Source organism: Nicotiana tabacum, chromosome 13, assembly GCF_000715075.1.
Source record: "Nicotiana tabacum cultivar K326 chromosome 13, ASM71507v2, whole genome shotgun sequence".
Lineage (NCBI taxonomy): Eukaryota > Viridiplantae > Streptophyta > Magnoliopsida > Solanales > Solanaceae > Nicotiana > Nicotiana tabacum.
In genome coordinates, this window is record NC_134092.1 from 118893688 (window position 1) to 118907043 (window position 13356).

Here is a 13356-nt window from a genome sequence, read left to right on the forward strand (position 1 = left end):
GTATAAAAATGAATACTTATTCATTTATATCCAGGGGCGGATCCACCCTTTAGGGTGGGGTGGTATGACACCCACTAGGTTGGTAAAATTATCATATATTTATGTAATTTTTTTTAAACTAGGTTAAATTTTGATCCTGCCACCCCCAGTCGCAAACTAGACAAATGTGTCATGGCTAATACATCTTTTTAAAAGCTTTTCTCGTATGTAAAATTCAAGTTCGAATTTTCTTGAACCTTGTCTGATTTTTCCTTTTGTGTTGTGCTTTTTATTTCCTTTGTCCAAGTCATTTTTCTTTTTGGCTACCTCCCAATTTTCTATTTGTCGTCTATTATTTTTTATATTTTTTCCTCTATTCTATTATTTTATCTGTGATCTAGTAAAAACTCTAAATTAAAAAAGAGCCTCCAAAATTTAAAAATTTCATAAAATAAGTATTTTTCTTAATCTCAAATCTTTTAGTTTTTTTCTTTCAAAATCGAAAAACTTGGATCTTGATGGAAATTTTGGTTTGGGATCAAATTAATTTTTACAATATCTTTTTTTATTATAACATTGAAAATTTGTGCTTTTCTATGGTTGTTAAATACAATTTGAATCTCTTTGCTATTAAATTGTGATGAATATTTTGCAAGCATTGCCTGCAAAAATATGAGATTTATGATTTAAATTTTTGGGATCTTGTAACTTATCTATTCTACATTTACTTATTCTTATGGGTGGAATTTTCTTATTGAAGATATTATTTTACTTGTGCAAATTTATTTTTAGTATACAAAAAAAGATTGTAATTTTCTAGTAAAAATATTGATTTTATTTGTGTTATTAATAATAAATGTGTAATTTCTTCTTTAAAATGCTAATTACATTTTCTTTTTGATGTTTGAGATATAATTTTCATACTCAGTAAAACCCCACAAGTCGAGTCTGCGAAAGAGGTGTAATTTTTATATTTACAAATAAAAAATACTTGTTAAATTGCCTGAATAAACTAAAAAAAATGAACCAAAGAAACGTTCTGAATAAACTCTATATTAGTCATTACAAGGTGTACATTAAAGAAAATTATGGCACCCGCCATCTTTAGATGCTAGATCCGCCTCTTTTTATATCATGAAATAGAATCTTAAAACTAACATAATCTCGAGATCCAAATACACTTGCAAACCGAATGATAACAATAAATAAACACCAGTTGTGCAAAATTTTACATTAGCCACTGCTGTGCATGATTTGCAATTGTGACTGATCAGAGACTAGAGGCGGACGCACATTATAGGTCGAGGAATTACCGGCACTCAGAAAATTTCGGTAAAAATTATATGTATACTTGCAAATATCTTTTAAAAAGTAGTCAGATATTAGTATAGACTCCGTATCAATCTTTATGAATAATAATAAATTTAATTAAATGTCATGGTGACTCCACAATCGTCGAATCCCGGGTCCACCCCTGTTAGAGACGCTCAAATAAAACGTTGTCTGCGAAGCTCAGGCTTTTTTGTATGACTAAAAAAATAAAATAAAATAAAAGAGGAAGTCATCTTGACAGTGTATTTTTGTGTTTCGTGGATTGATTACAATCTAAATCTAATACTTACTAATAATAGAACTCCACGTTTAGTCACCCAAATACAAGGTTTCAAAATCCACCATTGACCTTTATCTCTTATCTTTTAATTTCTTAGCCCGTGTCATAAATTGTTTATATTCCGTAGCCGAAAAAGTGTATAAATTTATATACTTTTTTGTATATATATAACATACATAATGTATATATACAAAAAAATATACAAAAACTATACTTTTTTTGACTATTATATATATTTTGAGTACGATCATACATTGTCATTTTTTCTATTATTTATGGATCTACTCTAAGCTAAAAAGATATCCAATTTTGTTCCGGTGATAGCATGAGAACAGCATATTCTTCTGGTGTAGCCCTTCCCTAAACCCTTTATAATTGCGGGATATTTTATACATATAGTACATATTATTTGGTTGGTAGCATTGCGTTGTTGAATTTGGAGGTGGCTTCCATTGAGAAGTTATGAAGAAAGTATTATTCCATGATTTTCACCCTTGTGAAATCCAAATTTGAAGATTATTTCTCATCTTGTTAAAAGATGGATATATACCCAATCTTTCCATCTTAGAATTTTGAGGACTTCAATCATCAACCTACACATTATAACAATAGTCATGAAATTTCATGAAGTTAATGTTTCCCATACAGTGTATATCAATAACAAGTTCAAAAAAATTTATTATTTTGACTAAATATATATTTATAGGTTAACAACTTTAAAAAAATATATAAATATAGCCGAACTTACTACCTTAATTATGTTCTGTTATTTATCTAATTAGACCTAATATTCTAATTTTCCATTGGCCTCTTTGAATTTGAAAATCATAATTGCACAATTAAACTTTACTCCAAAACAAAGTAGAGAATCCAGACATTCTAGTTTTCCCTTTACATTAATTTTGCCTTTTCTGAAAACCTTCACCAATGATTTAATGAGAAAATAATTTAACATACTTTTTTGCAATTTGAGTAAAAATCAATTAAAAGTAAAAACCGCATACGATTTGAAATAAAACTACAAAAAAACACTTAGGAACGTTTGTCCATAAATTTTCCTCCTCCTTTTTTAGGATTTCTTTTTCTTCAAAAACCTGTTTGACCATATAATTTGTAAGTTTTTGAATATTTTTTGAAAATGAGTTTTCCAAAAATCGGTGGTTTTGACAATTTTTTCAAGTTTTTGGAAAAAATATATATTTTCATATTCACAAAACTGCAATCTTTTATTAAGTGAAATACATGTCCAAACATAATTTTAAATTTCAATACCATTTTTAACTTAACTTCAAATTATTATTATTTTCAAAAATCATGTATTCCCTCCGTTTCAATTTAGATGACACACTTTCCTTATTAGTCCGTTCGAAAAGAATAACACATTTCTTTATTTAGAAACAATTTAACTTTAAACTTTTTATTTTACCCACTTTACATCTAATGAGAAGCTTTTATAACCACACAAGTATCACGGTCTCTTTTGCCCCTTAAGCTTTTAACACCACATATTTTAAAAGTCTATTTTTAAACTTTGTGCCAAGTCAAACTATGAGACCGTTTGTATTGGCTTAAAAAAGTGATTTTTCAACCGAAATAGCTTTTAAGCCAACTTATTGCTTTTAGCTTGTTTTAAGCAATTTTAAATTTGTTTTAAGTATTTTTTTAAATTTTGCCAAACACTGGAAAAAAAAAAAAAGAAGCTAAAAGAGTTTAAAAGTTGATTTCACAACTTAAAACACAATCCAAACACCCTCTATAGTTTTATGTCCAAATTGAAACTGCGGGAGTTATAATTTTTATGTCCAAAATCCAAATCATACAACCAAATATACCCGACTTATGTTTTTTATTGGGTCCCACAACACATGTTGTTTCGCTGGGCCCCGCAACCCTTGTTCCAAAATTTGATGCCAACGAGAAATAAACTACTACTTGTTTGTCATTCAACAATGGAGGTTCGCAGCCATGCTCTTCTACACATATAAATAAACATATCCAAATTAAATCAAAAACCAAACCCACATTCCCATTTTTATAGATCTAAATTCCCAGATTTCCCTCATTGGAATTATCGCCTCTCTGCTCTTGATTTTTGGCCATGGCAGAACAACAATTACAGAATTGGGTTCTTATGGTGACTGCTCAAACACCCACTAATATAGCAGTGATTAAGTATTGGGGAAAGAGAGATGAGGATTTAATTCTTGCTATTAATGATAGTATTAGTGTTACCCTTGATCCTGCTCATCTTTGTACCACCACAACTGTTGCTGTTAGCCCTGCTTTTGATCAAGATCGCATGTGGCTAAATGGAAAGGTAATCTTCTTCTCTTTTCCCCCCCACTTTTTTAGTGTAATTTTTTATATAATTTGATGGGTATTTGTTTTTTTTAATTTTGTTTGGGTTGATTTGTGTGGAAAATAGATTGGTTGGCAGCTCATATGTTCAGAAAGTTCAGTTTTTGATGAGGACAACTGATAATCTCTCTGTGTATATGTTTTAGTAATTTCTTTAAATATTTGATGAGTATTTATTTTTTAAATTTTTTTTGTGGGTTGATTTGTGTAAAAGAAAGCAGTTTTGGTAGCTCAGGTCTTGTGAAAGTTGAGTTCTTGATGAGTAAAAATGATAATTTCTCAGTTTATTTAATAAAAATAATGATGAGTATATGTTTTTGTAAATTTTTGTGGTTTAATGGAAAGGTGGATTCTTTTTACTTTCTTAGTGCAAATATTTTAAAATTTTGATGGGTATTTGTTTTTTGTAATTTGTATGAATGAAAACTGTTTTGGCAGCTCAGATGTTGAGAAAGTTCAGTTCTTGATGAGTAAAAGCTTCTATTCTTCTCAGTGTATTAAAGAAAAAAAATGATGACTATATGTTAATGTAATTTTGTGTGGTTCAATGGAAAGGTAAATTCTTTTCACTTTCTCAGTGTAGATCTTTTAAAAGTTTGATGGGTATTTATTTTTGTAGCTTTGTTTGGGTTAATTGTGATAGAAAGCTGTTTTGGCAGCTCAAATATTGAGCAAGTTCAGTTCTTGATGAGTAAAAAGGATAAATTCTCAGTGTATTTAATAAGAAAAATGATTGACTATGTGTTTTTATAATTTTGTGTGGGTCGATAATGTGAAAGAAGACTTTTTGAAGCTGAGATATTTTAAAGTTTTGATTCCTGAAAAGTAGAAATTTCTCATTTTCTCAGTGTAAGTTTATTGAAAGATTGGATAGACATTTGTTTTTGCAATTTTATACGTGGTTGATTTATATGAAAAAAGGCTGTATGCAGCTCAGATGTTGGAAAGTTCAATTCTGGAAGAGTAAAAAATTCTCATTATCTCGGTGTATTCTTTTTCCAATTTGATGAGTACTTATTCATGCAATATTGTATGGGTTGATTTAATGTGAAAGAAAACTGTTTTGGCAGCTATAATATTGGGAAACTTTTAGTTCTTGATTAGTAAAATTTCTCATTTTCTCAGTGTAAGTTTCATTTTAAAAGTTCTGATGAGTTGTAATTTCTCGTGGGCTGATTTATGCGAAAGAAGACTGTTTTGCAGCTCAGATGTTGGTAAAGTTCAGTTATTGAAGAGTAATATTTTTTAATTTCTTGAGTTGAGTTTATTAAGTTTAATGGGGATTGATCTTTTCCAAGGAAGAGCATTTTGGAAGCTGAGAGTGGATTCTTACCTGCACGATCATATGATCTTATGCCATGAGAGCATACAGCTATGTGTTCTTTTCGCTGTGTGTGACTACATGTAATAGAATCAAGGAGGTTCTTGGTATTCTTTGTTAGTTTTCTACCTTATATGGGGTGGGGTGGGTTTTTTTTGGGGGGGGGGGGAGGGGAGGCAATTCTAGTTTAATAGTGGCTCATATAATTGATCATCTTCTCTGGTTTCGCTGCAGAAATTTGTAAAGATAGTGCAGAAATTTGTAAAGATAGACATGAGGAAAATAGATCTGAAACAATAAAATTCATTTTTGCGCAGTCTTAGAAAGCTGAGCTCATTAGATTTCTTCCTTTCCCTCCTTTTTTCAGCAAGGAGAAAGAACCTTATGCTGTAGATTTTTATATCTGGATCTTGACATTTTTATATTTATTTTTGCTCATTGTGCAGGAAATATCCCTCTCTGGAGGCAGATATCAAAACTGTCTTAGAGAAATTCGAGCTCGTGCCAGTGACGTTGAGGATGAGAATAAGGGTATCAAGATCGCGAAAAAGGATTGGCAGAACCTGCATGTGCATGTTGCTTCTTACAATAATTTTCCTACTGCTGCCGGTTTGGCTTCCTCGGCTGCTGGTTTTGCCTGCCTAGGTATGATTGACAATTTCTTAACTTCTCTTTTTGATATCCAAGAAATCCCCGAAGGCCAATGGCACACGGTTTGACACTCGGTCAGTCATGGGCTTGCCCCTCTACCTTCTTCCCTCAGATATCATGTTTTTGTGTAGTAATCAGGGGCGAAGCTACGTGTATCCAAGGGTGGTCAACTGACCACCCTTCGCCGGAAAATTATACTCCGTATAAGGTAAAATATTACTTGTTATTGATTAAAAATAGACTTTGAACACCCTTACATAGTCCACCGGCAAAGGTTTGAACACCCTTGTTGAATTTTCTGGCTTCGCCACTGGTAGTAATCAACAATAAAATTCTTAAGTAGGCTGACTTAATCTTCAATTCACAAATTTCATAATGAACTTTTATTATCTTTAAAGACAAAGGGTCGAAGAAGATAAACACAAGCAGAAGCTCCATCTCAACGCAGTCATGCACATGCATATGTAATATAGATTGGCAACCATGGATAACTCTTACCACTAACTCACCACCAACTTGGATACAAAATAAGGCAACATTCATTAGAATCCAAGAAGCTCAAATGAACAGATAAATGCACTACCTTATCAGCAACTTCATTCTTTTAAAGGCCACTTAGAAGATATTAAAGTCACACAACATAGTTTCCAGATAAATGAGATACATATAAATGATATACAGGAAAGGAACGATGTTAAAATGAAGTTGATTTGTGATTGGCATAAAGTGAAGCTCACATTACTTGGTTAATATAGAATATGCATAAATAGAAAATGGTAACACTGGTCATCCTGTAAAAGAAAGAGTGTGGACAAACAAAAGCTTACACTTTCCATTAACTAAATAATCTATCAAAGGTCTTTTGAAACTATTTTATTTGCCAAACAACATGATATGTTACTGATCATAGAACCAACAGTCATGCTACAAGAGAAGTACCTAGAAACGATACATGCAGCACTTAAGCAGATATCAAATATATCCTAATGCCTTCTGTCAAACTGGAAAAAGTACCAAAATTATGGAACACTCCAAAAAAATGCAAGGAACTTTGATGTTTGCTAGTTGAAGTCAAATAACAGATTTAGCACAGTAAAGACTCAACAAAATGTCTAGCATTATATACTTAAAGAAACAAATTACATTCAAGTATTATAGACCACACTAAAAGCTAATGTACCAGAAAATAATATAAATTACAAAGTAGGATCAGATCCCAGCACGTGTAATCTGTCTGCACCTTATACTACATGAACAAGTGGATGCATAAAACTCTTGAAAAATAGTACTCCAATTACTTTTCAAAGTTAATTTATGATACTCAGGTCTTCAAAATTAGCTGTCATTACATCAATGAAATAAAAAAATAATAATAAAAAAGAGTCGCGAATGGATTGAATACAAGTTAAAGAATTATCGCTCCTAGGGTTTTGGTCTATTGGTAAGATCGTATTATATAATGTGATTAGGCACACGTCTCAGGTTCGAACCCTCTTATTTCTTTGTTGCTTTCTCTAATATTTAATTTATTCCGGAAGTTTTGAGACAACTACAACTAACTTATGTCTCTTACATGCAGTTTTTTCTCTTGCAAAGTTAATGAATGTGCAAGAGGACAACGGGAAACTTTCTGCCATAGCAAGGTAATTCATATCAGTCATGAATTTTTTGTAGCTGGTTTTGTTTCCCCACGTTTCGTGTCATAGAAGATTAAAATTAGTTTAATGTTAAACTCGTCTAACTGATCTTTATTAGCTGTTCCACTACTTATTCAATAGCTTAAATAAATAATCAAAGTGACAAGATTCATTACTTCACGCACAGGCAAGGTTCGGGAAGTGCTTGTCGAAGCTTATACGGAGGATTCGTCAAGTGGATCATGGGAAAAGTATGTCGAGCTCCTAATTTGGTATTGTAGCTTCTCTCGGCATGTATTATATCTTCTTAGTCTTTATTAATTTGTTTTCCAATGTATGAAGGAGGAAAATGGTGGCGATAGCATTGCTGTTCAGCTTGTCGACGAGAAGCATTGGGATGAGCTTGTTATCATCATTGCAGTGGTATGTACTTCTTGTCCAGATTATAATTATTTCTTAAAAAAAACTCAACAAGTTATATGTTATTGCTAGGCAGTAAGAAGGGGAAAAATTCTGTCTCTTTGTCTGTTTCTCCTATTTCTAGATTCAAAAATATCAAATGGAAAAATTATATAAGGCTCAAAACTTCTTCTATTTTCATTTTCCCACAAGATAATTCACGGACGAACAAGGGTAAGGCTACTAAAGTTGCTGCTTTAGGCCCCAAAGAATTAAAAGCCCTCAAAGTATTGTTATTATATGCAGAACTAGTAAATACACGCACTATAAAATAAAAATTAAAGTGTATGACAAATTAGTATTTCGTATATCCAAGTTAGCCATTTATGTCAATATATTACCTTGGTTTAATTTGTCAAAAACTTTACTGGCATTGAGTAGTTTAATACAAAGTTCTAAAATATTAGACAAAGTTATACCTTTGAAAACTTGAAAAAAATGAAATAATAACTTAAAAACGTGGAAAGGAAATTTATTACATTTCTAATGCCATGACTATACAAGGAACTAATGAAGTTTCTAAAATTAATTGTTTGTAGAAAATAAAGAGGTCAAATAATGAATATAGAATATGAAATATTTAATGATTAATTATAATTATAATTCTATCAAACATATAATACACTTATGAATGATAGAAAAGTTGTCACCATTTTGTGGTGGAGTTTCGTGTTTTATATAATAATATAGATAATACATAATTTTTATAATTAACATAACTATTTTTTTATTTTTAAATTTTATCGAGACGGGTGAAATGAGTAAGTAAATTAAGATAAGTTTCTCTCTCTCTTCTTTTTCACGAGTTTTTATCCCTCTTTAACTTATAAATATGTTATTCAAATGCGTGAGTAAATTAAGTTATGTTTCTATCTCTATATGGTTGTTACCTGTTGTATCATATCGTATTGTTACTTTAAATACGATGTTTGTTTTGATTGTTACTTATATTTTATTGTATCGTATCGTTAATTCTGTCGTTACGTAACGACGAAATGTGCCACTTTATGTAACAACCGATTTGGTGTGGTCGCGTCGTTACCTTGTCTTTTTCTCTCAATCTCACCCTCAATTATTGTTAAATAATTTTATTTTATCATTTATCCTACCTTTTTATATAGTCATTTTACCCTATATCATAATTTTTCTTTATAATATTGCAAGTTTATTCTTCATATTGCTGGTGTGTGATATCATGAAACGATGGCAAACGACACAATCTATCCAAACATTGTATTCATCAAACGATACAGTACAATACGATACGATACATTATAAAACGATATGTAACAACCATCCAAACAAGCTGTTAATCTGCAAATATACCTACCTCGTCGATTTTGGTTTTTCCTTCTCCGCATACATTCATTCTAGTTGCTTTTTCTTGGTTATGACGATTTCGTTTTTCAATTTTGACTGATTTTCCTGTATAAACTCTTTTTATTTCTTTAAAAGAAACATTTGAAGGAATTAATTACTAAGAAGATTAATTTATAGATTTGCATCTCAAAGAATTAGAAGAGTGATCTTTAAGTAAAAATATGGATGCATTTTATTAAATTTTTTATGATATTTTATTAATTTTGGCTTTATGCCACCATTTTATTGAGCCGACTGAGATCTTTCTAATTTCAACTTTTGATTTTGTTGTTTCTGTTTTCCAAGGTTTTGCAAAATTGGTTTAAAATGGTTATAACCATTTCCATCATCAGAAAAGAAAAACGAATTTATCAATTCGCAGCACATAAATCTTAGCTCCATGACAAAAAACATCGGGAATTAGGAAAAGCAGGAACTCTCAAGAACCAAACACTACTTAACTTTTCCTTTTTGTTTCTTCTTGTGGTGTCTTGTTCTTTTTCTCCTAGGACGATACTTGCATGTGCATTACTTTTGTGCATTTGTGATTTTCAGAATAATATGTGGAACAAAAATCTAACTTAGCTCATTGGAACTGCACTCCTTGAGACCTAAAAATAGGAATATCTTTGTGGGAAATAAGGTTGTAGAAAAGAACTTGGTTTCTATTATTATTCTTCTAACGAGCCCCTTCTTGTAATGAGTCCCTGATTCAAGTTTTAGATATTTGAAAACCCCTTCTTTTAGAAATACCCAGTTCCGTTAACGTGAGTCAATAGTGCTATACTGGGAAGTGGGAAATTGGAAGGGAAAAAGAAAGAATATTCTGCTTTTATTTCCTGCTAACTAATCTAGAACTTTAAGTGCCACATATTTATTTGTGTACTTATACGTGCTCTGCAGTTTTTATTTCTTTCTTTCCAAATGGCAATCTTATTGCTACTGTACTTCCAACTTCGCACTTATAACTGATTCCTAGTTCTCCAATACCAACTTTAAGCTGCTTCAGTAACTCATTATTCTTGATAATGAATTAATGAAGTTTAGTCAATTGAAATACACAAGCGTTGATCATTGGAATAACTTTTGGGTGCATTTTTTGTTTTCAGCTCCAAAAAATAAACAGGATTCTGAACTTGCATCATCTTCTAAAATAAGATGTGTGCATAAATGATGATGCAATCAATTTGATCGTGACACTAACTAGTCGACTTGTGCCTTTTGATCTTTCTCCCTTTAATATTTGCTATTACGTGACGTACTTCAGGTGAGCTCACGGCAGAAGGAAACAAGTAGTACCTCAGGAATGCGTGATACTGTTGAAACCAGTGCACTTATAGAACACAGGGCAAAGGTATTCCTTGTACTCTGGATTACATTTGAATTTCTCAGCTTGACACATCTTCAAACAATATTCTAAAAGATCTCCAGCTTATTTTCATTAGTTCTTTTAATTTAACCTCCGTTAAATTGGTGACGCCGTATCAGATGTTTGACTTTTCATTTTGTATTAATTATTGCAGGTAGTAGTACCTAAACGCATTATTCAGATGGAAGAAGCTATACAAAATCGTGATTTTCCAACTTTTGCTCAACTGACTTGTGCTGACAGCAACCAATTTCATGCAGTTTGCATGGACACCAGCCCTCCAATATTCTACATGAATGATACATCTCATAGGTAAGTTGTCTTAACTTCAGCCTATAGCTTGAGTTGTCTTGTAAAGTAATTTTTTAGAAGTTCTGAGCTTGATGATCTCTAATACCGGAAGTTGGAGAAAAAGTAAGTCTTGACGGCGTGTTAACTTTTTCAGGGTAATTAGCTGTGTTGAGAAATGGAACCGTTCAGAAGGAACTCCACAGGTTTTCTACCTTATCCTTCTCTTGTTCTAATAGATAATTGCATGATCTGGTTCTTCTCTTTTACCGAAGAAATAAAACGGCTCACCAAGATTTTCAACTTTTTGAAATATCGTCGTTACTGCAGGTTAAATTGGTCACACAAATTTGTACTTGATGGAGAATAGTGGAACCAAAGTTATTTTAAACATAAACACGATTATTTCTTTCCGGAGATCTATCTTTCTTTTTTTTTTAAAAATTATATTCCTAATGGGTAGTAAGTGCTTCCTTCATGACATACCTCTCCCTTAAACTTTGTACACCTTTGTGTTGAAGATACTGCTTACTTCACGATGCATCCAAACATTGACATTTTCTTGTTTTTGAGCTGGTTTTGACACTATACCAAACAACTTTCAGACTTATCTCAAATCTTTTGAACTTTGATTCACAATTCAGTATCAGGCCTATTAGCCTTGTTGCTGACTATTATTTCAGTACACGTTTTGTTTTCTCCTGCAAGTTTGCCATCAAAGGTAGGTGCAGTGTAGCATTAATAAAACACTTACTGAATAACTAAGGAGCAGATACAGTCCAAAAAAAAATTCAAAGCTAGTTACACGACCTGGTTGAACCAACTAAATAAATTGATTAGACAAGTTTTACCCTCTTGACATGATGGTTATTTGTATTGTTCTATTTCTTCAGGTGAAGCAAGTTATTTGAGGTGAGTTGATGAGATTTATTATAGGAAGTTACAGTGAGCACATGACCTAAACAGAAAAGCATAGGAAGTGTAAACTTTTAATCGGAGAAATGGGAAAATTTGACAAAGAGATGATCTTTGGAATACTGAAATACTCTAAACATGGGTTCGGAGTGAGGTATTTAGCAAATATATAAGCCAGTATCATTTGGCAGTTAGATCTCGCCAAACCTGTCATTCACAACACAAAGACTTTCTTATGATTGATCTGTTGAAAATGTAAATGAAAAAGAAACACATTAGAAAGTTCAACTCCATAAGCAATTCCATTTTTAGTTAACATAATAATGTTTCCAGGTCGCATACACCTTCGATGCTGGGCCAAATGCTGTTCTAATTGCACGTAACAGAAAGGCTGCCACACTTATGCTTCAGAGGCTTCTCTTCCACTTCCCTCCAAATTCAGATACTGATCTAAACAGGTATGTGTGCCATCTAAAAGATTCAAAGTTCTAATGTAAGTACGAAGGAAGTCATTTTCGAGAAAATGTTTTTCGGGAAATAACTTATTTTTTTTAGAAAATATTTTCCGGTATTTGGTTTGAGAATGGAAAAGTATTTTGCAAAAAACATCTATTAAAGATTGACAATAATATTAACAAACCTAGAATGTTTTGACGAAATTTTTGAGTATTAAAGATTGATTATAATGTCGAAGTGCTAGTTAAAGTAGTGATATAAAGTTACGATTTGAGATAATTGTGAAGGAAAATGATTTATGCCAAAAAGTAAGGGAAGCCATTTTCCCCTTTGTAATGGAAAATATTTTCTGGCAACCAAACACCAGAAAATAAAATATTTTCCTCCGTACCCCCCCCCCAAATGATATGTATTCTGGACCTTGTGCGATCAACATGCAACCATTAACCATCTTCACTGCTCCTCGTTGTTCTTTTTCCCTTCTCTCTCAGCTATGTCATAGGCGATAAGTCAATTCTGAAGGATGCTGGGATTCAGGATATAAAGGATGTGGAAGCATTGCCTCCTCCACCTGAAATTAAGGACAAAGTTCCAGCTCAGAAATACAAGGGTGAAATTAGCTACTTCATCTGTACAAGACCAGGTAGAGGTCCAGTTTTGTTGACGGACGATAGCCATGCTCTCCTCAATCCAGAAAATGGATTGCCCAAGTAAAAGATCATTTTTTTTTGTACGAATGTGTTTAGTACTCGGGGCAACTCCAAGTCTTGAGATCCAAGTGTTGCAGCCTCTTTAGCCTTTAAAAGGTGGATGCTGCCATTTTAACCTGGTTTTAGTTTGGATGAAATTTGAATTCAAAGCTTTTGTTTGTAGCTTAGGTTCCTGTATTAGTTTTCAGTTGAAATAGTTGTGTACTCTTTCATCTTTGAGCAATGAAATAAAAGTCCTCAAA

The 13356-nt window shown here is 32.1% G+C and overlaps 1 protein-coding gene across 1 annotated transcript; it reads left to right on the plus strand.

Annotated features, from left to right (window-relative positions):
• The first annotated feature begins 3518 nt into the window (after positions 1–3518).
• LOC107817230 (diphosphomevalonate decarboxylase 1) lies at positions 3519–13356 on the plus strand. Its single transcript, XM_016643024.2, has 10 exons — positions 3519–3908; positions 5717–5915; positions 7501–7564; positions 7746–7809; positions 7901–7981; positions 10644–10730; positions 10900–11057; positions 11191–11239; positions 12282–12406; positions 12896–13356. The coding sequence occupies exons 1-10, from the start codon at positions 3690–3692 to the stop codon at positions 13116–13118; spliced, it is 1269 nt and encodes a 422-aa protein (XP_016498510.1). The 5' UTR covers positions 3519–3689; the 3' UTR covers positions 13119–13356.